Source organism: Capra hircus, chromosome 5, assembly GCF_001704415.2.
Source record: "Capra hircus breed San Clemente chromosome 5, ASM170441v1, whole genome shotgun sequence".
Classification (NCBI taxonomy): domain Eukaryota; kingdom Metazoa; phylum Chordata; class Mammalia; order Artiodactyla; family Bovidae; genus Capra; species Capra hircus.
The window spans coordinates 75714631-75741984 of record NC_030812.1 but is presented as its reverse complement, the minus strand read 5'-3'; the positions used below and the strand labels follow the sequence as shown (position 1 = coordinate 75741984).

At 35.3% G+C, this 27354-nt stretch overlaps 1 protein-coding gene across 7 annotated transcripts in view; it reads left to right on the top strand.

Moving 5' to 3' along the window:
- Positions 1–27354, top strand: part of DNM1L (dynamin 1 like) — a 62428-nt gene that overhangs the window by 22747 nt on the left and 12327 nt on the right. For 4 of the 7 annotated variants that reach the window (XM_018048315.1, XM_018048322.1, XM_018048320.1 and 1 more), the window contains exons 2-9: positions 4850–4997; positions 10280–10326; positions 10744–10815; positions 12055–12141; positions 20390–20552; positions 20945–21065; positions 23590–23721; positions 24914–25120. In XM_018048315.1, coding sequence (XP_017903804.1) covers positions 4850–4997; positions 10280–10326; positions 10744–10815; positions 12055–12141; positions 20390–20552; positions 20945–21065; positions 23590–23721; positions 24914–25120 — 977 coding nt within the window. Of the gene's footprint in view, positions 1–4849; positions 4998–8541; positions 8581–10279; positions 10327–10743; positions 10816–12054; positions 12142–20389; positions 20553–20944; positions 21066–23589; positions 23722–24913; positions 25121–27354 lie in introns of all 7 variants that reach the window. The other 3 variants (XM_018048321.1, XM_018048317.1, XM_018048316.1) reach the window with 1 other exon arrangement.

The following is a 27354-nucleotide window of genomic DNA, read 5'->3' as shown; positions in this document are numbered from 1 at the left end:
CTACCTGTGGCTGTAAATTCAGTGTGCCCATGATAGGAGGTGAGTTCAGGATCCTCCCATGTTGCTGTCTTGAATTGATATATACAACATATAGAAAGCAGAGAAGAACTAAAGAGCCTCTTGATGAAAGTGAAAGAGGAGAGTGAAAAAGTTGGCTTAAAACGAACATTCAGAAAACTAAGATCATGGCATCTGGTCCCATCACTTTATGGGAAATAGATGGGGAAACTGTGATAGACTTTATTATCTTGGGCTCCAAAATCACTGCAAATGGTGATTGCAGCCATGAAGTAAAAGATGCTTGCTCCTTGGAAGGAAAGTTATGACCAAGCTAGACAGCATATTAAAAAGCATAGACATTACTTTGCCAATAAAGGCTCGTCTAGTCAGAGCTTTGGTTTTTCTAGTAGTCATGTATGGATGTGAGAGTTGGACTGTAAAGAAAGCTGAGTGCTGAAGAATTGATGCTTTTGAACTGTGGTGTTGGAGAAGACTCTTGAGAGTCCCTTGGACTTCAAGGAGATACAACCAGTCTATCCTAATGGAAATCAGTCCTGAATATTCATTGGAAGGACTGATGCTGAATCTGAAACTCCAATGCTTTGGCCACCTGACGTGAAGAACTGACTCTTTGGAAAAGACCCTGATGCTGTGAAAAATTGAAGGCAGGAGGAGAAAGGGACAGTGGAGGATGAGATGGTTGGATGGTATCACCGACTCAATGGACATGAGTTTGAGTAAGCTCCAGAAGTTGGTGATGGATAGGGAGGCCTGGCGTGCGACAGTCCATGGGGTCGCAAAGAGTCGGACATGACTGACGAACTGAACTGAACTGGAAAAAAAAAAAAGTTGGCAATGTTTAAAATTTGGTAGATTTAAACATTGAAAAGCAGTAGCTGCAAAGGAGGAGACTAAGGTAGATAATCAGAGTAACAATGAATTTGATACAGAATTTAGGAGAGGAATTTAAGAAGTATTTTTTGTGACGTATTTAAGAAGGAAGAATAAAATGGCATAGTGGGTGATGGGGAACAACAGTCACATTGATATTGCTGAGAACCTAATTTATGAAATAGAAAAATAACTTTAGAAATTTTATTAAAAGACAAATCAAAATCATATATTATGAAGTTAATTAGAGATAAGAGACTTGTTGGTGAGAGCTAAGAGAGCCAAAATCCTTGTCATAGTTAATTGAGAAAGAACACTTGGAACAGAGGGACAAAGAATAATCAAACAATAAGCCAAAGTTCCCCACATCTTCATATTTCAGTTGCTGGGCACAAATATTGAAAGGATTGACATAACCTGGGTAAATTTCTGAAATCTAAACTTTTACAAAACCCCAGAATTCTCCCAAGTATCAAAATAGAAGAAAGGAGGAAAAAAAGATTTCCTGAAAGGGAAAAAGACTCAGATTGGCATCATACTTTTAATCTGCATCAGTAAATAATATTAGATGACATGGAGAAATGTTTAAAATTTAGAGTTCCTGGGGGAATTAATTGATTATAAAATTCTGTATCTATTTCTACTATAACCATTCATCAAATGCAGTGAAGCATAAATAACTGGACAATAAGAACAGAAAAAAATTTTTTTATTTCCCATCTATGATATTGTGAAATAAAATTGGAATATTACCTGAATTGTTTCCAGATACCTGTTGTAGCTTGACTAATACTTTGAACTTTTTAGCAGAGTTGGGCACTTAAGCTAGTATAGATCACTTGCACAGAAGGACAGAGTATACAAAAGGAGTAGTCTGTGACCTATATCCAAGCTGTGTGTGGCTGTACCAAATATCTGCTTAAGGTATGGGAGGGAGGTGGAAGTGTAACTTCTTTAATTTCCTCATCAGTATAAAATCATGTGCCACATTTGAAGGATTAAAAAATTGTTTTGAAATACTGAAAACATCAAAAAGATACAAAGAATATTAGGACACCATTGTGTCTACCTCCCAGTTAAAAAAATATTAGCTACCCAGATGAATGTTCATTTTTCCCACAGAGACATAACCAATTTTTTTGTATTTGGGGACTCTGGGAGGATGGCAGCAATGGTAGAATAGTTTCTTAATCTTGTATGACTTTCCCAGAAAAACAGGACATATAGGAAAACCCCAGATCCATGAACATTGACGAGAAAATTAGTTGACCTTGTTTCTCTCTACAAACCCTCACGTACCAGTGTTTGGGAATAGACCACTAAGAGTTCCAAGACCTGTGTATTAATTTCTACTTAAGAAGAAGGAAGCCATGGAATTTCAAATTAATGTGAGAATCAAAAAATAGCCAATCACTGGAAAGTCTGGAGGACCATTTAAGAATACCAGCTGAAACTGGGAGGTGTTTTGTGCATACTGATAGAAGAAATTAACAGTATTAAAAATAAATAATTATTAATTATTTTTATTTTAATAAAAATAATTTAAATAAATAATTGCAAAGTGAAATCAATAAAATACAGATTTGATGCAAAAAATCATTATCATAGTCAACTGGGAAATTTGGTCAGAAAAAAGAACATAAAGGTAAAATATTAGAAGTGAACAGTTTAAGTAGCTACATTAAGATTTTTGGTTGGAGTTTCAATGTCAAACTCTCAAAAATTAATAGAATGAATATACAGAGAAGTAGAAGGATATAGTAGACCTGAAAATCATGGTGAACCAATGCAACATAATAAAGATTTATACAGTTTTGTCACAACGCAAATTCCTATTCAAGTTCCCATAGACTGTAAACTAGCAGACACTGAAACATATCCAGGAACGTAAAACAAGGTGCAAAAATTTTGTGGTCTAAAGGTATTGAATAGAGATAGTGAAGGACAGGGAAGCTTGGCGTGCTGCAGTCCATGGGGTCACAGAGTCAGAAATGGCTTAGTGACTAAAAAACGAAGGTATTGAAATCATACAGAGTCTGTTCCCTTATCATTGTGAAATTATGTTAGAGATCAATATCAAAAGATAGTTGAAAATGACACACACATTTTCAAGTGCAGTGTGACATTTACCAAGAGAAATTTTTGACTTAGCCATTGAAAACCACCAAATTTTAAATTTGACCCACTTTATATACTCAACATTACTGTTCTCCATCATAGGGGACCTTTCTGGACAACAGGAATGGGCCCTTAACGTATTTTTCCTTCTGATTGGATTTGGAAATGGGGATCCTTGACAGGACTTGGGAAAAGGAGGGGACTAAAGTCTGGGTATATTCTCCCCTGACTCGACTTCCTATGTGTAGGTGCTGGCTTTCCCTGAAAATCCGAGCTTGTGGGTGATAGGAGCTGCTGTGTTGCCACTAGCCTGGGTTATTCCACTATCTCTTGTGATCCCCCTCATCCAAAACTTTGTAAATGGTCTGCTTGTAAATAAACTCCTTAAATTAATCCAACTTGAGTGGGCCATCTGTTTCCTAAAAACCCTTTCTGATACAGTAGATGAGCTTAGGGTTTTTGCCTGTGTAGAGAGTAAGAAATTAGAAGATGTACTGGTTTTGATTAAGAAAAAATACAATACAGAAAAAATGCTGTTACAGAAAAACATATGAATTACCAAGTTGAAAAAATTGCAGAATTTTCTAATTTATGTATTATATAAAAATGTATAATAGAGACAATGGGTTTATATTTATTTGATAATATACTGTTCTTTAGTATTGTGTTGGTTAAATTTCCTCAGTGAGATCATTGTGATTATATAGAATGCTGTTTTCTTAGAGCTATTGGCACAATATTTAGGGATGAAATGTCATGACATATTAACTAACACAAAACAGACAGCAAAAGAAAAAGGTATGTGCATGTGTAAGAAGAGACAAAGCAATTATGTCAAAATGTTAATAATTGGTTAAGATATAGGGTATCTTTGTTCAGATACATGAGTATTCACTGTTCTTGCAACTCTTGTGGCTTTAAAATTTTCAAAATAAAAAGTTAAGGGAAAATATTCAACATAACAAAAGATAAATACTTATATGGATAAAGATCTTTAAACTAATGAGAAACATACTATACCAACATTTGAACAAGCAGATCACCAAAGGAGATATACAAAAGGTCCTTAAAGAAAGTGATCCTTGACTGAATAATAAAGAAATGCAAATATAAATGAACTGTCAGTGTTAATCCAGAAAAAGTAGTTAAGATTCAAAAAAGTAATGCCCAGTGCTGATGTGGCTGTAGCAGATTGAATATGAAGCACAGTGTGGTGCCTCCTGTTGAATAAGTCTAATGAAAGAATAAGTGAGTATGGTTGTATGCACAAATCATGTTCATTGCAACATTGTAGCAAGGCCCACTTACATGTCCGTCAGTTAGGGTTTGGTTTTACATGCAGAATATTATTTAACTATTAAGCACAGAAGTTAATATATTGATATGGAATGATATCCCTGATTGTTACAATAAAAAGTGGGTTAGAGAAAAATAGACATAATACTACCTCATTTAGAGTAAAATATCTCCATGTTATGGGCATAATTTATGTATACCAATATTATATGGGTTTTGAAAATACCTTATACACACACACATATATATACACACCAATATTATATGGTTGGGAGAGTATCAGAAAAGGTAGGAAAATTATGGGCAAGTAGAACTTTTGTGTTCTGTTTTTTTAATTACAGATTTTATTTTGTACTAGCATTTATATTCTTTTTGTACCTTTCTATTTTAAAGAAATAAAGATCATATAATTGAAAATACAACTAATTTTATTTCATTTTAAAAGACTTTGCAATAATTTTTAAAAACTATATAGTATAGTATTACTGAGTTGCAAAAAAATCTGTTAAGAAACTCATTTTGCTCTTGTGTATTCCATTTTCAGAGCAGTGGGAAGAGCTCAGTGCTAGAAAGCCTAGTGGGGAGGGACCTGCTTCCCAGAGGCACTGGTATTGTCACCCGGAGACCTCTCATTCTGCAGCTAGTCCATGTTTCGCCTGAAGATAAACGAAAAACGACAGGAGAAGAAAATGGTAAATTTTAGAATTGGAGTAAAAATTATTTAAAATTCCTTCATTTTTGGTCAATCTTAAAAAGATATGAGTTAATTAGAAATTAGTGGCTGTAGTGAAGTCAGAAGTCCTGTAAAGAAAGTGATACATATCTTTTCTCATGTAAAAAGGGAGTAATTTTATTTATTTATTTTTTTTTTGAGGACTGTGAGTCAACTTTTTTGAAAGAATCTTTTTGGTAATGTAGTTGAGTAAACCTGTTAACACTATTTAGTGGAGGATCTAGTGAGATACTTAGTAAACAAGAATCAGTTATTTTTAAAAGCTTTTGTGTCTTTTGGATTGTTTTAAACTTTTTTCCTAGTGTTTAAAGCAATGTTTTTTTCACTTTGTTTTAGAATTTAAAAATTTTAGATTCTAGTTTAAAAGATTTTATTTTAAATAAATGTAAAATGATTCAGCTTTTCAGCATAACAGTGTTATCTCACCTTCACTTTTCTGTCTTGCCATGGGCCTGTGAATTTTGAATCTTTGGCCCTTCGATCCAAGATAAATATTATTTGTAGAAAGAATTTTTTGAAAAAAAATTACTATTATTTTTGCCACACTGCACAGCATGTGCAATCTTATTTAGTTCCCTGACCAGGGATCCAACCTGTATCCCCTGCAGTGGAAGCATAGAGTCTTTTTAACTACTGGACTGCCAGGAAAGTCCCTAATTATTATTATTATTGTTACTATGCTTATTTTGCTAAGACTTACGTATAGCACGTATTACTTTGATTCTTTAGATTCCTCCCTCACCCAAATAGTAAATGTGGAGTATCAGGATAAGAAGACATGCATCATCCTTTCTTCTTTGGTTACACTGGAAATATTTTAAGAAATGCTCTCTTTATCAACATATTTAAGTTTGCTTATTAAATATGTGCCCTATTATATACTGTACATTTACATTAGTGAAATTTGGAATGTTTGATGAGAGTAATATATTTGATCTTCAGTGTTTGGCTCAGACTCTGTCTTATTTGTGCATTAGTTGTGTCATGTCCAACTATTTGTGACCCCGTGGACTGTAGCCCACCAGGCTCCTCTGTCTGTGGGATTCTCCAGGCAAGAATGTGGAAGTGATGCCATTCCCTTCTCCAGGGAATCTTCCCAACCCAGGGGTTGAACCCTGGTCTCTCATATTGTGGGCAGCTTCTTTTACCGTCTGAGCCATCAGGAAAGCCATCTGTCTTACTTATAAAAGTCTGTAAAATGTTCTAGTTATTAAGTTACATTTGCAGCAGAGTACTACGATTGTTTCTCATTCTGCAAGAGATCTGTTTTAAATGCAATTTCATTGCTGCTGCTGCTGCTGCTAAGTCGGTTCAGTCGTGTTTGACTGTGAGACCCCATAGACGGCAGCCCACCAGGCTCCTCTGTCCCTGGGGTTCTCCAGGCAAGAAAACTGGAGTGAGTTGCCATTTCCTTCTCCAATGCATGAAAGTGAAAAGTGAAAATGAAGTCGCTCAGTCGTGTCCGACTCTTTGCGACCCCGTGGACTGTAGGCTACCAGGCCCCTTTGTCCATGGGATTTTCCAGGCAAGAGTACTGGAGTGGGGTGCCATTGCCTTCTCCAGCAGTTTCATTAGTTTGATGCAGTGAAGTTACTTTAATTTATGTATCTTATCTTTTCCTTCACTTACTGGGTGGTGATAGCTTGATTTTTATTTTAAAGGGATTTAAAAAAAGACATGTCATGAGCATCTGCAAGGACTAGAGAAAGTTAATCACTAAAGCAGATTAATGAAGTTGTAGATGTTACAAGTAATGTTTTTGGATAGGATGCCAGAGGATATGTAAAAGTCATTTGATTATATTAGGTAGGTATGTTATTTATCACTTTGCATTTCTGTAATAATTCTTTATTATTGAAATTCTGAACCTTGAATTAAATCATTTTGGGCTAATTTGTGGTCCAATTTCAAATGTATAGAATAATTATTCAAAAATTTCAATCTTGCTAATATCATCAAATTTACCAAATACCTTAAACTAAAACGTCAAGAAACTGTATGATGATGTCTTTCTCTTAACTCTTAATTTTCTTCAGTCACCTTGGAAAGGGCAGATGATATCTTTTCTCTCAGAGTACGTGGGCAGTATTTTTAGAAAGGGTGTACATTTCACAACTGTAGAGGTGTCAGTTCTTGTTATCTGTATTGTTCACTTTGTTTTGTTGATGTCTCTTATTGGTGGCGGTAGGTCAATAAATCTGCATATCTTTACCTATATAATTTTTTCCCCCAAGCTTAGTGCTTATTTTTTCTATTAAAAAACATAATACTTAAAATGACAACTTAGCCACCCAGAACACAAAATAGGTTTTGTAAATTTTGAGTACTAAATATCATGTATCTTATTAATGATTAGGATAGTTCTTTACCTTATCATTAAAGCCTGTTTATCCTCAGGATAAACAATTCTACCTGATCACAAATCACTCTATTCTAGAGGAAATTAGAAACAATGAAGCAAGAGACAGCCAGAAAAGTATGAACTACTTGGCAGCCTGGCAACCATAGAAGAGAAAGGGGAGGAAAACAGGAGAATTTCAAAAAAGAAAAAATTAGTCTCTAACCATTTTGTATAGGGATTTGTAATCTATACATAAATGACTTTATTATGTAACAAAGACCTAAGTTACCATTAATAGGTAAGTTTAAAAGCAGTGGATTCTAACATAACATGGATAGGTCCATCAAAACTGGTTAAACTCTTATAAAATATTTACATATTAACCATGTATAATTTAATTATCAGAAAAATTTATTTAACATGAGATCATTCTGTCAACTACATAATATAATTTAGGTGTCATATAGATTTATGGTATTTCTCATCTTGCTCCCCACTTCTGCCAATGTAAAAGAATTTTCTGATAAAATCTTATTGAAAACAAAAACTGTTTTCAAGTGGGTTAGTTTGAACTTTGAACTTCATGATTACCTTTCATTTATGTCCTCAGATCTCCTTTTAGACTAAATCCAAAAGTGGCATGCTGACTGAATAGCAAAACTGTTTTTGTTAAATTTATTATATATTTCAAAGAAAATAAACCCCTATTAAGTTCAGTCTTAGCAATTAGGGTAGTGCTTTCATATTTACTTACAAGGTTTTATTACTTTCAAGATGTATTTGATATGTTTTGTAGATTTTTTTTATTAAGTAATTTACCTTTTCCTGTAGTTATCAGATAGCAAATTTCTGAATAGTAAATTAGTTTCAATCCACTCATATTAGAATTAGAAACCAGAGGTGATAAAATTAATGTAATGGAAAATAAAAATAAATTATGACACTCAATATACTTCATTTATGCCATTTAAACATTATATACATCCCTCTAATTATTTTGTAATGGAAAGTTTACAGTTGTAAATTTGGAATAACTGAATGCATTTGAAATGTGCATTTGAAATGTGTTCAGGTTCTTGCACATTTGATTTTTTAGAAAGGTTTGAAATATTAGGGATAAGCACTAAACTTCTCACTCTGTGCTATTTCTCTTTGACTACAGACCCTGCTACATGGAAAAACTCAAGACACCTTTCTAAAGGTTTCCTTTATCCATTTGCCTTTGGCCCTTCTTTCCCTATTATGCCTGCATGTGTGCTTTTGTACTCTTACAGGCTGTGTACGTTTTTTTTTTCTTCCATTTTTATTTGCTTATCCACATTGATTGATTGCAGGTGTTAGTGGTTCTTGTTACCTTTTGGCATTGCATCACAATGCAGGCTTTTTTTGGTGTATGTAATTTATTTTATTTTTATTTTAAAAAACATGCTTGTGAAGCCAGACCTCTTCTATATGATAAGGTAAATTAAATATAGTACTTGCCTCTGAGTTCTGTTCACTTAGATTATTCCAATCCTCCAATGAGACTTCTTGGAAGAAGGTATTAAGCTTCAAGTGGGTGAGCATTTTATTTGCAAAAAGGATCCAGTTTTGTTACCTTTACCCATCAAAGAAACTGCTCCACCTTTTCCTCTGTAAATATTTACTTGAATATCTTAGAGTCATTTTTATTTTGATATCAGGTGGCTGATATATGTTAATCATTAAGACATTTAAAACTGTGAATTTGACAAAAGCAGAATAGCTGTGCTTGGAGAAGGCGAAGTTAATTTTTCTACATTCTAGCTTGTCTGGAAAAATTAGAGCAAAATTTGCTCTCTAAGTCTTAGGCCACTCAAAACAGTACCTAAAATGAATAATTTTTTCCTTTTTTCAGCAAGTGCAAGAGGAACAGACCTATTTTTGGAAACCACTGGCGAGTAGCAATTCCATACAGTGTACATGTCAGGTTCCCCCAACCTCCCACCCCTTGCCATTTCACTTCTTTCCTACCTTCAATTCCAAGGGAAAACATAATCTTGTTCCTGGGGGAAGAAAGTCACGTTGAAAATGCATACAGAATACCTTCATGCTACTGAGAGCTCTTTAAAGTAACAGCAAATTGTGACTTTATGGGTTGCCAACAGTAAACTGAATTAAAATGAAAAACGAGGAAACAGAACAAAAAGTTAGCTATTTTGTTGACATATTGCAAATTTTTACCTTGAGTTATGTGTGTAAGTCTACAATATATGCTTTTTTGCATTATTATTCAGTATGATTCATAAGCGTTCTTTTGGCCATTAGCTTGAGTATTTTCATCAGATAAAATTGCTTTTATATGTAAGATATTTAAAAATAAAGTATACAGTATATGTATGGCTGAGTCCCTTTTCTGTTCACCTGAAGACATCACAACATTGTTAATTGGCTGTACCCTAATACAAAATAAAAAGTTCAAAAAAGACAGGTCCCAGATTGGATGAAAATGAACAGTTAAATATAATCTAATACTTAATTGGCCATTGTTCTAAATTATACTAAATACAGAACGAGGGACTATTGAACTACGTATGGAGGATTCTTGGAAGAAACAATTTTAACTGAACACATAATGGATTAGAAGGAGTTATTCATCTTATAGAATTGTAGTGAATCATTTAATATATGGGTTAAGGTCTTTTTAAAATAACTTTATATCTACTTGTGCAAATAAAAAGTTTTAGATACCAAAAAAAAAAAAGTATACATATTTTATTATAATATGAGGAGAGGTGAACAGTTTTATTAGTTAAAAACCAGATTTCAAATATGTTAGCTTATAGTTAGTGGCAAAGTAGGAACAAATAATATTGTACTGTCTTTTTGAATTCCTAACTAATTTCCATAGTTTTTAATAAGTGAAATTTCTCTTTTTCCAGGAGTTGAAGCAGAAGAATGGGGTAAATTTCTTCACACCAAAAATAAGGTAATCATACAAAAATATGTTGAAGAAGTAACATGTTGAAAACATTTTTTTTTGGTACAGGTAACTGATAATTTAGTTTTCTTATGATTGGCAATGTAGCACTGTTATCTTGAAGCAGTTCCTATAAAATAAATCTTATCTTAGTAACATTTCTAACCATAGTAGTTTATTTGGAAAACATTTTAAATTGAGCCTTATTCTGTCTAATTTGTAGACTCTTAACTGTTGTAGGCTCAAGGAGCTTTGAAAACTCATATAAACTCTGACTCTCTGGCTCAGAATGATGTTTGTGTATATTAGAATTTTTTTATTAATTCTCTGAAGCAGATCCATAGACATCCTTGAAATTTATCAAAGCCCTCTTAGGAATTTTTTATATCTTATTTTGAATACTTTTTTTGTTTCAATAATTTTTAGCTTTACACAGATTTTGATGAAATTCGACAAGAAATTGAAAATGAAACAGAAAGGATTTCAGGAAATAATAAGGTAGGCATCTTTATAGAGCTGGAAAGTATAACTGTCAGTAAATTTATCATTAAGAGTATTCTGGTCGTTTAAACTAATGGAGTATTTTCTCAAATATATAAAAACTTCATATAAAACCACTTTTGTTTCTTAGAGCTTTCATATATAAACAGGTATTTCATTTAGATGTTTATTCTTGATCTTGTATATATCACTTTATTATATAGCTTTTCTATTTAATACTTTCTACAGTGTTATTTTTTTCTGCTGGATTGATTGTACTCTAACTCAAGAAGCAATATATAACTTACAAGATACATTTATTTTGAAGAGCTCTTTTTCTTACCTGAGTAAATCGAGATTTACTTATGAAAGCAAAGAGAGGCAAAGCAAGGTGTTTTTTTTTCCCCAGTGAAAATGAAAAGTAATGTTAACAACTGAATTGTTTTCTAAGATTCTGAGAATTTAAATTAGAGGTCTCAGATACCATTATATGGTAAATGAGGCACATTTAAAGGAGGTACTGTTACTGCCTTCTTTAAATGCTACTAATTTCTCTGTCTTCTTTCTTTATTCTTACTGCCTTTCTGTTTCCTTCCCTTTGTGTTTTTACCTCCATTCTTGAATGGATACATTTAATTGCACAACCAGCCTGAGCTGAGTACTAATATTAAAAATATATATTTATTGAGTCCTTTTATCTCCTGGATACTGTGTTGGAAAGGTTTTCCTGACCCAAAAGCATTTTTGGAGCCATGTTAATTTCTTTATGCCTATTCAAAATATTTGTCTCTGTTAGAGTGATTGACAAGATTTATTATTGAACTCTGGGTAGGTTACCTTTTAGTTACTACTGCTCTATTTCCCTGATTTGGATTCCTTGTTACTTATGTCTCATTCTGAATTCAAGAACCTCATAAATTTGGATACTGATACATTGTTCTTTTGTTCAGCACTGAGTCTATTAAACATATTTAAGAAATGTTATCTGCTGAGAATCAGGAGAAAAGAATGTGAAATAACAGGTAATAAATTGTGTATATTAATAGTATAAGGTTAGATAGGAGTATAACCTATGGCAGGCTGCCTTATTTTCTATATGTTTCATTAGGTTTTGATTATTGACATGTTTTAGAGATTATGATTTAACATTTAAAAGCATCTAATATATAATACTTGAAATGAGGTTTTGCTTTAGCATTTTTATTTCATTGACATTTTAATGTGATTTTAATATAATATTATAAAATTTATTTTTAGGGAGTAAGCCCTGAACCAATTCATCTTAAGATTTTTTCACCCAATGTTGTCAATCTGACACTTGTGGACTTGCCAGGAATGACCAAGGTAAAACTAGTTGTTACTCATTGTGGATGTGGTCATGTTTGTTTTTACTTGAACGACATCGTTTTTCCTTAACCTCATATGGATTGATCAGCCTTTTTTTTGCAATTATCTTGATCTTTCAGCTACATTTGACAGAGTAGAACCCCCCTTTCCCCTTGAAACACTTTTCTTTACTCAGCTTCCGGGACACCACACTCTAGAGGATTATTTCTGATCTTACCAACCACTCCTTCTCAGTCTCTCTTGTTGATTACTTATCTTCTCAATGTCTAAACGGTGAGTATCCCATAGCTCAATTTTTGGACCTATTGTCAAGGGGGTATACTTAACCTCTTGATGATTTCATCCAGTCTTATGACTTTAAATATGAGTATCTGTATGCTGACAACATTCAGATATTTCCAGACTTATATATTCATCTTGTATGTCTACTTGACATATACACGTCCAACCTTAAAACATGATGTGTCTAATACCAGATGCCTGATCTGTCCCTCAACCTGACTTGGTCTTTCTATAGTCTCCCCATCTCAATAAATGGCAACTCTGTTGTACCAGTTGCTTAGCCAAAAAGTTTGCAGTCATCTTTGACATTTCTTATCCTACACCCTACTTTCCGTTCAGGTCAATTCAGCCACTCAGTTGTGTCCGACTCTTTGAAACCCCATGAATTGAAGCACGCCAGGCCTCCCTGTCCATCATCAACTCCCAGAGTTCACTCAAACTCATGTCCATCGAGTCCGTGATGCCATCCAGCCATCTCATCCTCTCTCGTCTCCTTCTCCTCCTGCCCCCAATCCCTCCCAGCATCAAAGTCTTTTCCAATGAGTCAGCTCTTTGCATGAGGTGGCCAAAGTACTGGAGTTTCAGCTTTAGCATCATTCCTTCCAAAGAAATCCCAGGGCTGATCTCCTTTAGAATGGACTGGTTGGATCTCCTTGCAGTCCAAGGGACTCTCGAGTCTTCTCCAACACACATTTCAAAAGCATCAGTTCTTCAGCGCTCAGCTTTCTTCACAGTCCAACTCTCACATCCATACATGACTACTGGAAAAACCATAGCCTTGACAAATGGACCTTTGTTGGCAAAGTTATCTCTCTGCTTTTGAATATGCTATCTAGGTTGGTCATAAGTTTCCTTCCAAGGAGGAAGCGTCTTTTAATTTCATGGCTGCAGTCACCATCTGCAGTGATTTTGGAGCCCCCCAAAATAAGATCTGACACTATTTCCACTGTTTCCCCATCTATTTCCCATGAAGTGATGGGACCAGATGCCATGATCTTTGTTTTCTGAACGTTGAGCTTTAAGCCAACTTTTTCACTCTCCTCTTTCACTTTCATCAAGAGGCTTTTTAGTTCCTCTTCACTTTCCGCCATAAGGGTGGTGTCATCTGCATATCTGAGGTTATTGATATTTCTCCTGGCAATCTTGATTCCAGCTTGTGCTTCTTCCAACCCAGCGTTTCTCATGATGTACTCAGCATATAAGTTAAATAAGCAGGGTGACAATATACATCCTTGACGTACTCCTTTTCCTCTTTGAACCCAGTCTGTTGTTCCATGTCCAGTTCTAACTGTTGCCTCCTGACCTGTATATAGGTTTCTCAGTAGGCAGGTCAGGTGGTCTGGTATTCCCATCTCTTTCAGAATTTTCCACAGTTCATGGTGATTCACACAAAGGTTTTGACATACTCAATACGTGTTAGCAAATCCTGTTAGCTTTCCTTAACTTAAAATACGGGCATACGTTGTGAAATTTCAAATTTGGTTCCAGACCATCCTAGTAAGTGAATATTGCAGTGAAGTAAGTATCACAGTAAAACAAATATACAAATTTTTTTGTTTATCCAGTGCATATAAAAGTTATGTTTATACTATACAATTGACCCGTGAACGAGGGTTTGAACTACATGGGTCTACTTAGATATGATATGTGACTTTTTTTAAAGAAATATATTGGAAAATTTTTTGAAGATTTGTAACAATTTTAAAAAACTTGCAGACAACTGCATAGCCTAGAACAACTGAAAAAGATTAATAAAAATTAATAAATCTAGTGTAAAAAGTTAAAATTTATCAAAACCTACACACACAGACATAGACTGTATGTGGTGCTTTAAGTAGAAAGGAATGTAAGTAAATGTGAAGATGCAGTATTTAATCATAGCTGCATAAGATTGGCTGTAGTACATACTGTATTAGTGTAATAATTTCACAGCCACCTGCTATTCCTGCTGCACTGAGCTCAAGTGTTTTTGAGTATCCCAAAATGTTGTGTGACACAAATCATTTCTGAGTAGTTCATCATTCCAGTAAATTGCATATCACAGTAAAATGTGATCTCTTGAGGTTCTTGCATTTTTTTCATCATGTTTAGTATAATACTGTAAAATGCTCACCTGGAGCCAGATATCCTGGAGTCTGAAGTCAAGTGGTCCTTAGGAAGAAGCATCACTAAGAACAAAGCTAGTGGAGGTGATGGAATTCCAGTTGAGCTATTACAAATTGTAAAAGATGATTCTGTGATGCTGTGATATTGTGCTACACTAAATATGCCAGCAAATTTGGAAAACTCAGCAGTGGCCACAGGACTGGAAAAAGTTAGTTTCCATTCCAATCCCAAAGAAAGGCGGTGTCAAAGAAAGCTCAAACTACCGCACAATTGCAGTCATCTCACTTGCTAGTAAAGTAATGCTCAAAATTCTCCAAGCCAGGCTTCAACCATACGTAAACAGTGAACTTCGAGATGATCAAGCTGTATTTAGAAAAGGCAGAGGAACCAGAGATCAAATTGCCAACATCCACTGGATAATAGAAAAAAGCAAGAGTTCCAAAAAAACATCTACCTCTGTTTTATTGACTATGCCAAAGCCTTTGACTATGTGGATCATGATAAACTGGAAAATTCTGAAAGAGATGGGAATACCAGACCACCTGAGATTTGTGTGTAGGTCAAGAAGCAGTGAGAACCAGACATGGAACAATGGACTGGTTCCAAATAGGAAAAGGAGTACATCAAGGCTGTATATTGTCACCCTGCTTATTTAACTCATATGCAGAGTATATCATGCGAAATGCTGGGCTGGAGGAAGCACAAGCTGGAATCAAGATTGCCAGGAGAAATATCAATAACCTCAGATATGCAGATGACACCACCCTTATGGCAGAAAGCGAAGAGGAACTGAAGAGCCTCTTGATGAAAGTGAGAAGGGAGTGAAAACACTGGCTTAAAACTCAACATTAAAAAAACTAAGATCATGGCTTCCAGTCCCATCACTTCATTGCAGATAGATGAGGAAACAATGGAAACAGTGTCAGACTTTATTTTCTTGGTCTCCAAAATCACTGAAGATGGTGACTGCAGCTATGAAATTAAAAAATGCTTGTTCCTTGGAAGAAAAGCTATGACCAACCTAGACAGCATATAAAAAGCAGAGACATTACTATGCCGACAAAGGTCCGTTTAGTCAAAGCTATGATTTTTCCAGTAGTCATGTATGGATGTGAGAGTTGGACTCTAAAGAAAGATGAGCACTGAAGAGTTGATTCTTTTGAACTGTGGTGTTGTAGAGGACTCTTGAGAATCCCTTGGACTGCAGGGAGATCAAATCAGTCAATCCTAAAGGAAATCAGTCTTGAATATTCATTGGAAGTACTGATGCTGAAGCTGAAACTCCAATACATTGGCTACCTGATGCAAATAACTGACTCCTTGGAAAAGACCCTGATCCTGGGAACGATTGAAGGCTGGAGGAGAAGGGGACAACAGAGGGTACAACCATTGGATACTATCACTGGCTCGAAGGACGTAAGTTTGAGCAAGCTCTGGGAGTTGGTGATGGACAGCGGAGCCTGGGGTGCTGCAGTCCGTGAGGTCGCAACAAGTCGGACATGACTGAGTGACTGAACTGAACTGAACTGAGGTTCTTGCATTTTTTCATCGTGTTTAGTGTAATACTGTAAACCCTGAATAATACCATATAAAGTGCCACTAGTGATGTTGGAAGAGCTCCCAACAAGCAGGGAAAAGTCATGACGTTACAAGAAGTTAAAATGCTTTATGTACTCTGTCTGTAGATTGAGGCCTGCAGCTTTGGTTGCCCACCATTTCAAGATGAATGAATCCAGCTTAAGAAGTATTGTAAAAAAGGAAATTCATGAAGGCAATGCTATAGCTATGCCAGGAGGCATGAAAACCTTGCACTTTATGTTAAATGCCTTTTTATTGAAATTTGAGCTTTTATCTGGGTATAGGATTTCTATAGGAAAGGCATATCTGTAGACTAACATGATTTGAGAAAAAACATATTCAATATATGAAAACTTAAAGCAACAGGAAGGTGAATGATCTAAAGCTGGATTATTATTTTTTATTATAATATAAATATAATAATATATTTTATTATTATTTTATTATTATATTGCCAGCAAAGGATAGTTTGATAATCTTAGAAAGTTTTGCTTAAAAAAAGTCAAGTTAATAGGAGGCAGCAGATGAGGTCTCAGTTGCCATTAAGAAAATCATTAAGGTGAAAGGTTATCTGCCTGAATAGGTTTTTAATGTTAATACAGATAAAAGTGCCCTATTCTTGAAAAAAAAATGCCACAAAGGACATTTATTAGTAAGGAAGAGAAATAAACACCAGAATTCAAGGAAGGAAGGGATAGGCCAGCTCTACTATTCTGTGCAATGCAGGGGGTTTATGATTGGCACTGCCCTTATCTATAAAGCTGCTAACCCTTGATCCTTGAAGGCAAAAGATTAAACACCAGCTGCCAGTCTTTCGGTTGCTCAACAAGAAGGCCTGGACACAGATAACCCTTTTTCTGGATTGGTTCCATCAGTGCTTTGTCCATGAAGTTAGGAAATACCTTTCTAGTAATGGACTGACTTAAAGTTCTTTCCATATAGACACTGCTCCAGGGCACAGGTGTTGAAGTGGTCTACTTCCCCTTAACACAGTGTCCTTTATTCACCCTCTAAATCAGGGGTTCATATGGACCTTTAAGGCTCATTACATACGGAACTGTATGGAAAGGATTGTCATTCCTATGGAAGAGAACCCTGATAGAGAGAACATGAAAGTCTGGAAAGGATTACAGTATTGAAGATGTTATTGAAAAAGCCATGAAAGCCGTGAAGCCTGAAATAATAAATTCCCACTGGAGAAAACTCTGTCCAGATGCTATATATTGACTTCAGCATTTACAACAGAGCCAATCAAGGAAATCATAAAAGCGATTGTGGACATGACCAAAAAAGAAAAAGTGGGTTAGATCGGTGAAGGCTTTCAAGATATGGATCTCATAGAAATCCAAGAGCTAAAGTAGACACTACGTGAGAGGAATTAACAGAGGACAACTTGATGGAGATGAGTGCTTCTGAAACAGTGCCAGATGAGGGGTGTGCATGGCACTTCAGGTGTCCAACTCTTTTTTGACCGTATAAACTGTAGCCTACCAGGCTCCTTTGTCCACCAGATACTTCAGGCAAGGATACTGGAGTGGGTTTCCATTCCCTCCTCCAGTGCATCTTCCTGACTGAGGGATCGAACCAGCGTCTCCAGCATTGCAAGGAGATTCTTTAATGTTGAGCCACCTGAGAAGCTCAGATGATGGGAAAGAAGATTTAAAAGAAACTGTGCTGGAAAACATAACAACATTAGGCACTTTGTGAGAAAAGTTACAGTTATTCAAGACTACTTTTGATTTGGTTGAAGAAGGAATGGAACCATTCAGAAACATTTTTGGAGTGGAAAAAAAAAAGTATCAAACAAATTATGATGTATTTCCATCAAGTTACACTGAGTGTGCCTACCTCTCCTGCCTCCCTTTCGGCCTCCTCCACTTCTGCCTCTGCTACTCCTGAGACAGCAAGACCAGCTCTTTCTCGTCTTCTTTTATCTACTTAATGTGAAGACGAGGGTGATCCACTTCCACTTAACAAGTAGCAAATAATCATGAGTTCTGTTTTATGTGTCTTCTTGTGAAATCTAGTAACTGTATGGGAAGAACTGTGTGTTTTTATGTCATCTGTGTCATCATTGCCTAAGTATTATTATGTAGAACATCATGTACAAGACTTGTATTGAAGTGAATAGCCTCTCCTTACATAGGCATGTGCTTAGTCGCTCAGTCGCATCTGACTCTTTGCAACCCCATGGACTGTAGCCTGCCAGGCTCCTCTGTCCATGGGGATTCTGCAGGCAAGAATGCTAGAGTGGGTTGCCATGCCCTTCTCCAGGGGATTGTCTGAACCCAGGGATCAAACCAGGTCTCCTGCATTGCAGGTGGATTCTTTACTGTCTGAACCACCAGGAAAGCCCTACATAAGCATAAAGGAGTGATATTTTAATATAAAATAATGTGTTAGTTTTTTACTGTTTTGTAACTTTGCTTTCAAAGAATTATATTACTGTACAGTATGCCTTCACTTATAATTGGAGAAACTACATATCAGCCTATCATCACAGGTAATTGGTTTCTCTGTGGTATTATGAATATGACTTCAACACTGGAATCTATAAACATTTTATAATGCTGCATATTCTAGGCTACTGTGAAGCAATCATTTCAATTATACTAGGCTATCATAAAACAATCTTATTGCTACTTCATTATCAGTGCATGAATTGTTATATCTTTAAATAAATGTCAATTTCTCTTTCACATTATCTTTTTATTTTTTTGTATTTAGTGTCAGTAATGTATAACAACTAACAGTGTTTTGTATCATAAGATAGTATTGATGTAGGTACTGATAGATGAGATATCTTGTAAACAGATGACATAAACTTAAGCATTGACAGAATATAGTACTGTAAATGTATTTTCCTTACAATTTTCTTACCAACGTTTTCTTTATTGTAAGAATACAGTATATAATACATATAAAATATATGTTATTGCCTATTGTTGGTATAAGGCTTCTAGTCAACAGGAGGATATTTGTAGTTAAGTTTTTGGGGAGTCAAAAGCAGATTTTCAAGTACGTGAAGGGGTCAGTGCTCCTTAACCCTGTGTTATTCAGGGATCAACTGTATTCTAGTCTGTTAGGTGTGTACAGCGTTATGTCTAATAAAGCAGTGTACATAGCTTAATTAAAAAATACTTCTAAAAAAATGCTAACCATCTGAACCTTCAGTGAGTTGGATGTCATCTTTCTGCTGGTGGAGGGTTTGAAATATTTCAAGAACTACTAAAATGTGATACAGAGGCAGAGTGAGCAAATGCTATTGGAAAAATTGGCTCCAATAGACTTTCTTGTTGACACAAACCTTCAATATGTAAAAAATGCAAAATCTGAAAAATGCAATAAAACCAAGTGTGCCTGTATATCAGGAACTCTGTCACGACTTACAAGTCTATAGCTACCATCCTGAGCGAGCCACTGTCCTCTCAGCTGGATTACCACCATAGTCTCCTAAAACATCTTCCTCATAATTTATTAGCTAAGCAGCCAGAGTGATACTGTTAAAGTGAAAATAAGATTTGTCATTCTTGGGCTCAGACTCTTTCTAGAGGCTTCCCATTTCACTCAGGGTAAAAGCTTATGTTCTTAAAGAGATCTAAAGCATCTCCTTGATCTCTCTCGTATTGCTCTTCTAATTCCTTTTGCTCCAGTCTTCTGCCGTTGTGCTCAAATGTTCACCCCAGATGGCTGCCTGTGCCTCTCCCTTAGCTCTTCCAGTTTGCAGTCATTCTCTTAACTGTCATTGTCTGGGTGAGGTCTCCTGATTACTCAGCTTAAAAGCATAATCCAATTTAAGATAACAGCTTAAAGTATAAGCTTTAGCCTAAGTATTCCTTAGCCTCTTGTTCTTTATTTTTCCATAGTCTTACCATCATCTAGATACTATGTATATAAATGTTTATTACCTCCTTCTATCACTAAAACTCAGTGAAGGCAGGAAATTTGGTCTTTGTCTTATTCACTGCTGTGATATAATCTGATATATGGAATAGTACCTGAAATATAGTAGGTTGTCAATAAATATTTGCTAATTGAGTGAATGAATGAATTTGTCACAGTTAACACTGACCAATCCTTAACATGGCAGATGTTTAATATTTGCAGGAGTTACATTTTGAGACATACATATTACCAAATTCATATGTACATTGAAGAATATAAATTCATTTTAATTATCTGTAAATGGAGTAACACCTATATTCTGTGCATTAAATGAGGGGAAAAAAGCTGAGTTTATTTTTATTACCTGTTCCTTGATCATCTCTGTTTTGTTCAGGTGCCTGTAGGTGATCAACCTAAAGATATTGAGCTTCAAATCAGAGAGCTCATTCTTCGGTTCATCAGTAATCCAAATTCCATTATCCTCGCTGTCACTGCTGCTAATACAGATATGGCAACATCAGAGGCACTTAAAATTTCAAGAGAGGTAGATCCAGATGGTAAGGATAGATATTTATTTTTAATGAGATGCTTGGTTAACAGAGGTGAATCTGCCCTCAAGAGAGGCGTTTTTAATTTTTAAAAGGAGTATCTCTATCTAATAATGCTTTTCTATTTTACTTATAGTATCAAATAGAAATTTTGATGGAAATGGATAAATTGCTATACAGGCTAGGCAAAAATAGCTAATAAAAATTATATGTGAAAAAGTTTTAAAATTAAACATGATTAAAATTAGTTTAAAAAATTATTTGTAAGCAAAGGTTAGAGAAATATTACCAAAATGATGGCAGAGGTAATGTTAGGTGGGATTATAAATTAGGATTTTCCTTTATTAATACTTAAAAGCTTAATTTAATGGGTCATTTCTTTTCATTTTTGCATTTACCAGGTCGCAGAACCCTAGCTGTAATCACTAAACTTGATCTCATGGATGCAGGTACTGATGCCATGGATGTATTGATGGGAAGGGTTATACCGGTCAAACTGGGAATAATTGGAGTAGTTAACAGGTGAGCAATCAAGATTGCAGCGTTCCTGTTTCAAAGCAAACGTAAATTTCTTGATTGAGTCTGAAATGTGATACTATCCCTATATTTTCCCCTTTTACTATAATCTTGGTATTGTTAAAGAATTCATTGCTCTAAAGGAAGAAAAGAGATTCACTAAAACCTCCTGTAGATACTTTTAAACAGAAAATGTTTATGAAGTAAGCAGTGCCACAGAATGGAAAAAATTAAATGGCTAGGCTTAAAAAAAAATCCCTGTCTGTTATGTTATGTATGATGAGGGCACTGTATTAGAAAAAAGTATTATTTAGTTTACATCCAGTCAAGAAAGAGTTTTTTAAGGAGGTAGTATTTTACTAGATCGATGGAACCCCTAGCATTAGTGATTCTATGCAATTGCTGGGATGTGACTTGGGAGACATTTTATCAAAAGTATCCTAATAATACCTAAAGGTAGCTGAAATTAAAAATTATGGACAGGAAACTAATTACTATTGAGTGTCTACTTACGTTTTGGACACTCTCCTGTGAGAAATTTGCAAACGGTATCTCTTTGAACCTTCCCAACATACCTGAGAGCTATTATATTAGTCTGTTTTACAATCAGGAAACTTACTAAGTGATACATTTACCAAAGTCACATGGCTGGTGAAAGCAGAGCCAGATTCAAATGAAGATCTTAGTCCAAAACCTTTATAAAATAGGAAGCACTGAAACTGCCATGAGGTCTGGGTTCTACTCCCAGTTCATCCACAAACTAGGTGTAATGTGGGTTTAAATGATTCCTAACATCTTTGGTCTCAAACCTTTTAAAATGAAAATGTTACTAATTGATGTCTTTATACTTGTCTGCTTCTAATCACACGTCTTTCTCCCTCACCCCTACTGTTGTGTTTTTTTTTTTAATTCCCATTATCTCTTTTCAAGGCAAGCAAGTGTTATAAAAGTGTTGTATTTGTAGATGGCTACTCTCCAATTTAGTTTCTTGTCCATGGATAAAATACACAGTTGATTAAGACATATGTATTTTGACCTGTTACTTAAGAGTACTGCTTTTGAGTGTGGTCAATGGTAATAATGTGGCCTACGTTATTCAAACATTGCTTACTTAAAAGTCACACAGTTTGAATCTTGGCTGAATTACTTAATATGTGACCTTGGGTAAATTAATCTCTCTGGGCCTTCCTTACTGTGTTATAAAATGAGACAATACCTATTACATGGAATTGTTTTGAGAATTAAATAAAACAAATCACGTCAAGCATTACAGACAGTTCCTGGTGCCATCATCATCAATTTTAGGCTATCATTGACATCCTCTTTGAACTACTTCAGTCCAGTTCAGTTGCTCAGTCGTTTCCGACTCTTTGCGACCCCACAGACCACAGCACACCAGGCCTTCCTGTCCATCACCAACTCCCAGAGTTTACCCAAACTCATGTCCATTGAATCAGTGATGCCATCCAACCATCTCATCCTCTGTCGTCCCCTTCTCCTCCTGCCTTCAATCTTTCCCAGCATCAGGGTCTTTACAAATGAGTCAGCTCTTTGCATCAGGTGGCCAAAGTATTGAAGTTTCAGCTTCTCCATCAGTCCTTCCAATGAACACTCAGGACTGATCTCCTTTAGGATGGACAGGTTGTATCTCCTTGCAGTCCAAGGGACTCTCAAGAGTCTTCTCCAATATTACAGCTCAAAAGCATCAATTCTTCAGCGCTCAGCTTTCTTTATAGTCCAACTCTCATATCCATACATGACTACTGGAAAAACCATAGCCTTGACTAGATGGACCTTTGTTGGCAAAGTAATGTCTTTGCTTTTTAATATGCTATCCAGGCTGGTCATAACTTTACTTACAAGGGGTAAGCGTCTTTTAATTTCATGGCTACAGTCACCATCTGCAGTGATTTCAGAGTTCAGAAAAACAAAGTCAGCCATTGTTTCCACTGTTTCCCCATCTATTTCCCATGAAGTGATGGGACTGGATGCCATGATATTAGTTTTCTGAATGTTGAGTTTTAAGCCAACTTTTTTAATCTCTTCTTTCACATTCATTAAGAGGCTCTTTAATTCTTCACTTTCTGCCATAGGGGTGGTGTCATCTGCATATCTGAGGTTATTGATATTTTTCCCGGCAAGCTTGATTCCAGTTTGTGCTTCATCTAGCCCATTTCTCATGATGTACTCTGCATATAAGTTAAATAAGCAGGGTGACAAGATACAGCCTTGACATACTCCTTTCCCTATTTGGAACCAGTTTGTTGTTCCACGTCCAGTTCTGATGGTTGCTTCCTGACCTGCATATAGATTTCTCAAGAGGCAGGTCAGGTGGTCTGGTATTCCCATCTCTTGAAGAATTTTCCACAGTTTGTGGTGATCCACACAGTCAAAGGCTTTGGCATAGTCAATAAAGCAGATGTTTTTCTGGAACTCTTTGGCTTTTTGCATGATCCAGTGGATGTTGCCAAAGTATTTAGTACCACAGTTTACTTTAGTTGAAACAGTTTTGTTATTTTTTCAACCTTAGGAGTCAGCTCGATATTAACAATAAGAAGAGTGTAACTGATTCAATCCGTGATGAATATGCTTTCCTTCAAAAGAAATACCCATCTCTGGCTAATAGAAATGGAACAAAGTATCTTGCCCGGACTTTAAACAGGTAACATTTTTTTACCTTTTGGAAAATGAGATGTTTTTGGTTTGCCAGTGTTATCTGAGACCTTTGATTATCAATTCCTTACATTTTTATAATGTGCTTGTCTATAAAATTTCACTTTTGTTTCCTGTATAGTAGGTTCTTATAATGTATTTATTTTTATTGGGGTGTGCTCAGGTATGTCTGACTCATTGCAGCCCCATAGACTGTAGGCCGTCGGGCTCCTCTGTCCTGGAATTATCCAGGCAGGAATATTGGAGTGGGTTGCCATTCCTTATTCCAGGTGATCTTCCCAACCCAGGGATCAAACTTGTGTCTCTTCCATCTCCTGCATTGGCAGGTGGTTTCTTTACCACTAGCGTGCCACCTGCGAAACCCTTTTATTGAGGTAGTTGGCATTAAATCATCATGTAATCTAGGAAAGTGCAAATGAATTTTAAAATACATTAATCATGAATGTATTTACAGTCATTGTACTTTGATGATAGAAATAGATGGCAGTTGACTTCACTTCCATTTTGTATTTTAGGAACTGAATTAAACTTTGTAATTTTCACATAATCTTGTCCTAATTAGGATGTCTTCTAGTCCTGTTCATAAAAAGGATGTAAGCTATATACCTTGAATTCTTAATACCCACTAATGGTATTAGATCATTCAAGGGATTAGAAGAGCTTTCTAGATGATTTATAAACAACTTAAGTGAAAGCTATTTCCTTCTATTGTTGTCATTCAGTTGCTAAATCGTGTCTGTGTCTTTGCTTATTCCCTAAATAAATTAAAGGTGGATCAACATGGATCTTAACAAGATTGATTTTCACTGTGTTAAGTACCAATTGTAAAAGATAAGTCAGAAATCAAAATAATGTAGATATAATTAGATTGTGTAGCTTACTTTCTTTAAGGTAATTGTAATAGAGAAAAAAATTTTTTAATTTATATTTAATCCTCTATCAGTTGTTACCATTTATTGGATTGAAGGCAAATTTTAAAGGTATTTCAACAAGACAGTTTCCTTCATGTCATTTTTTTTTCAGACTAAATATTTACGTCTAGTCTAAAATTGCATTATTTCCTGCCAAGACAAGGTGTTTGACAGGTTTCCCCATTATTTGCATTTTAAAAATTTGAGCTGCTTGGGATCTTCAAAATACACAATTTTACTTTAAAATTCTTCCTTTCTAACCTTTGTTAGGTTACTGATGCATCACATCAGAGATTGCTTACCAGAGTTGAAAACGAGAATAAATGTTCTAGCTGCTCAATATCAGTCTCTTCTAAATAGCTATGGTGAACCAGTGGATGATAAAAGTGCTACTTTACTCCAGCTTATTACCAAATTTGCCACAGAATATTGTAATACTATTGAAGGAACTGCAAAATATATTGAAACTTCAGAGCTGTAAGTAAGAAATTTCTCTATGGATTTGGCTACCTGGATTGCTAGGTTAGATAAAGAAGAAAGATAAAGATCTTTTGTTACAGTGACTTTGAGATTATCTGATTATGATTTTATCTGTAAAACAGGAATATCATTTTGTAGAAATTATGAATGATATCTGATAGGTATGTAAAATGCTTTATAAAATATGGAAAAATATGTAAAACATGGTAAAATTTCTTTTTTTTTTTTAAAAAGAAGACTTTAATTGCTAAGTATAACATTTTCTAATTTAAAAAAGTTTGTTTCTTTAATATGGACAACAACATTGTTCATGAAAAAATAAAAAAGTGCAGATAAGTAAAAAGAGTAAAGTATAAGGATAAAATTCCTTTTATTTCCATCATCCAGAAATAATCCCTATTATTTGGCATTAATCTAGACATTTTTCTATGTATTTATAAAACATAAAAATGCCTATAATACACATCTTTAAAAATCAGATGCTACAGAATCATTTCTTTAAATCAACTTGTCACAAACAACTAGTAGAAATTGCATATTTGTATTTTCAGCCTTAAGATTTACATAGTATTTTACTTTTTAGATTTGTTCAGTGAGTCCCCTACTCTTGATAGTTTGCTTTCAGTTATACACAAATATATACAGTGTTGTGATGGACTATCTTTGGAGCATGTATCCAAGTAAATTCTTAGGGTAAATTTGTAGAAGTAGAATTACTAGATCAAAAGGTATATTACATTCTCAACGTCTTTTATCATTGCTATATTAGTAGTGAGTGCTAAGTTGCTTCAGTCGTGTCTGTCTTTTGCAAATCTATGGACTGTAGTCCTCCAGGCTCCTCTGTCCAGGGGATTCTCCAGGCGACGATGCTGGAGTGGGTTGCCATGCCTACCTCTAGGAGATCGTCCTGACCCAGGGATCAAACCTAGATCTCTAACGTCTTCCAACATGTTTGGAGGTCTCTAACATCCTCCTGCATTGGCAGGCAGGTTCTTGACCACTAGTGCCACCTGGGATATTAGTAGTAAATTGCATTGTTTTACTAGTAGCAATATATAAGAATATATTTCTCTGAACTCTCACCTTTAAAAAGCCTTTTAATTTTGAAAAATAACTATAGATTTCTAGCAAGTTGCAGATAAATGTACAGAGAGGTCCATTCACCCTTCACCCCCCAGCACTGACATCCTGCATATCTGTAGTACAATAACAAAGCAAGAAAATGGACACTGGTACAATCCACAAAGTTTATTCAGATTTCACCAGTTACACTTCATGTGTGTGTGTGGGTGTACAGTTCTGTGTACTTTGATGTGACCCTGGTAGCCTTCTGTGTGAGTTAACTCCATAGAATATTTATATCTTTGTAATTATCTAATCAAGCCTCATTAGAACATTGAAGAGAGACCATTTATATCTCTTTAAAGGATTGGGAGAGCTCCAGATTGGGAGAGCTCCATAGTTAGGAATGCATTTGGGTTGGGCTGTGAATAGAATATGGGGAAGGCCGTAAGCAGTAAGTAGTAGAAGGGTATTTTAGGCTTTGGAATAGCAAAGAATAGTTCAGGGTGAATTTGGAGAGTGGCAGGTACAGTGATGGCTTGTAACAGGAAGTAAGGCAGGAAAGGTGTCTAATAAGAACAAGACTGGAAAGTGTAATATGTCAGAGTTTGAAGAGCTTCCTACTATAAAAAAATGATAACATTTTTGGTCACAGGAGTTCCCCACTTTAGAAGGGTAATTCTGGTCATTATGGAAACTATTTGGAGAAGGTAAAGGTTGGAGGCAGAGAGACTAGTTACTGGTAATTTTAACTATTTTAAAGTATAATACATACTACTAGGTATATTCACAATATTGTACAGCCATCAAATAGTATCTATTTCCAAGATTTTTCATCATCCCAACAGAAACTCTGTATCAAATAAACAGTGATACCTGTCTTCCTCTCTTCTCCTAGCCCATGGTAACCTCTGACTTAGTTTCTGTTGATGTGAATTTCCCTATTCTAGATATTTCATATAAGGAGAATCATACAATATTTTTCCTTTTCTGTCTGGGTTACTTCACTTAGTATAATGTTAGGCTGGTACCTTCTGCCTAGACTACTGTAAGAAAGAAGTGAAAAGTGATGGTAAAAATAGAGAAGAACGAATGATTTGGGGGGATATACCATGTTTGTAAAGTTTCAACTGGACTTGAATGAAAAAAATAAAAGATAATACCAGGAT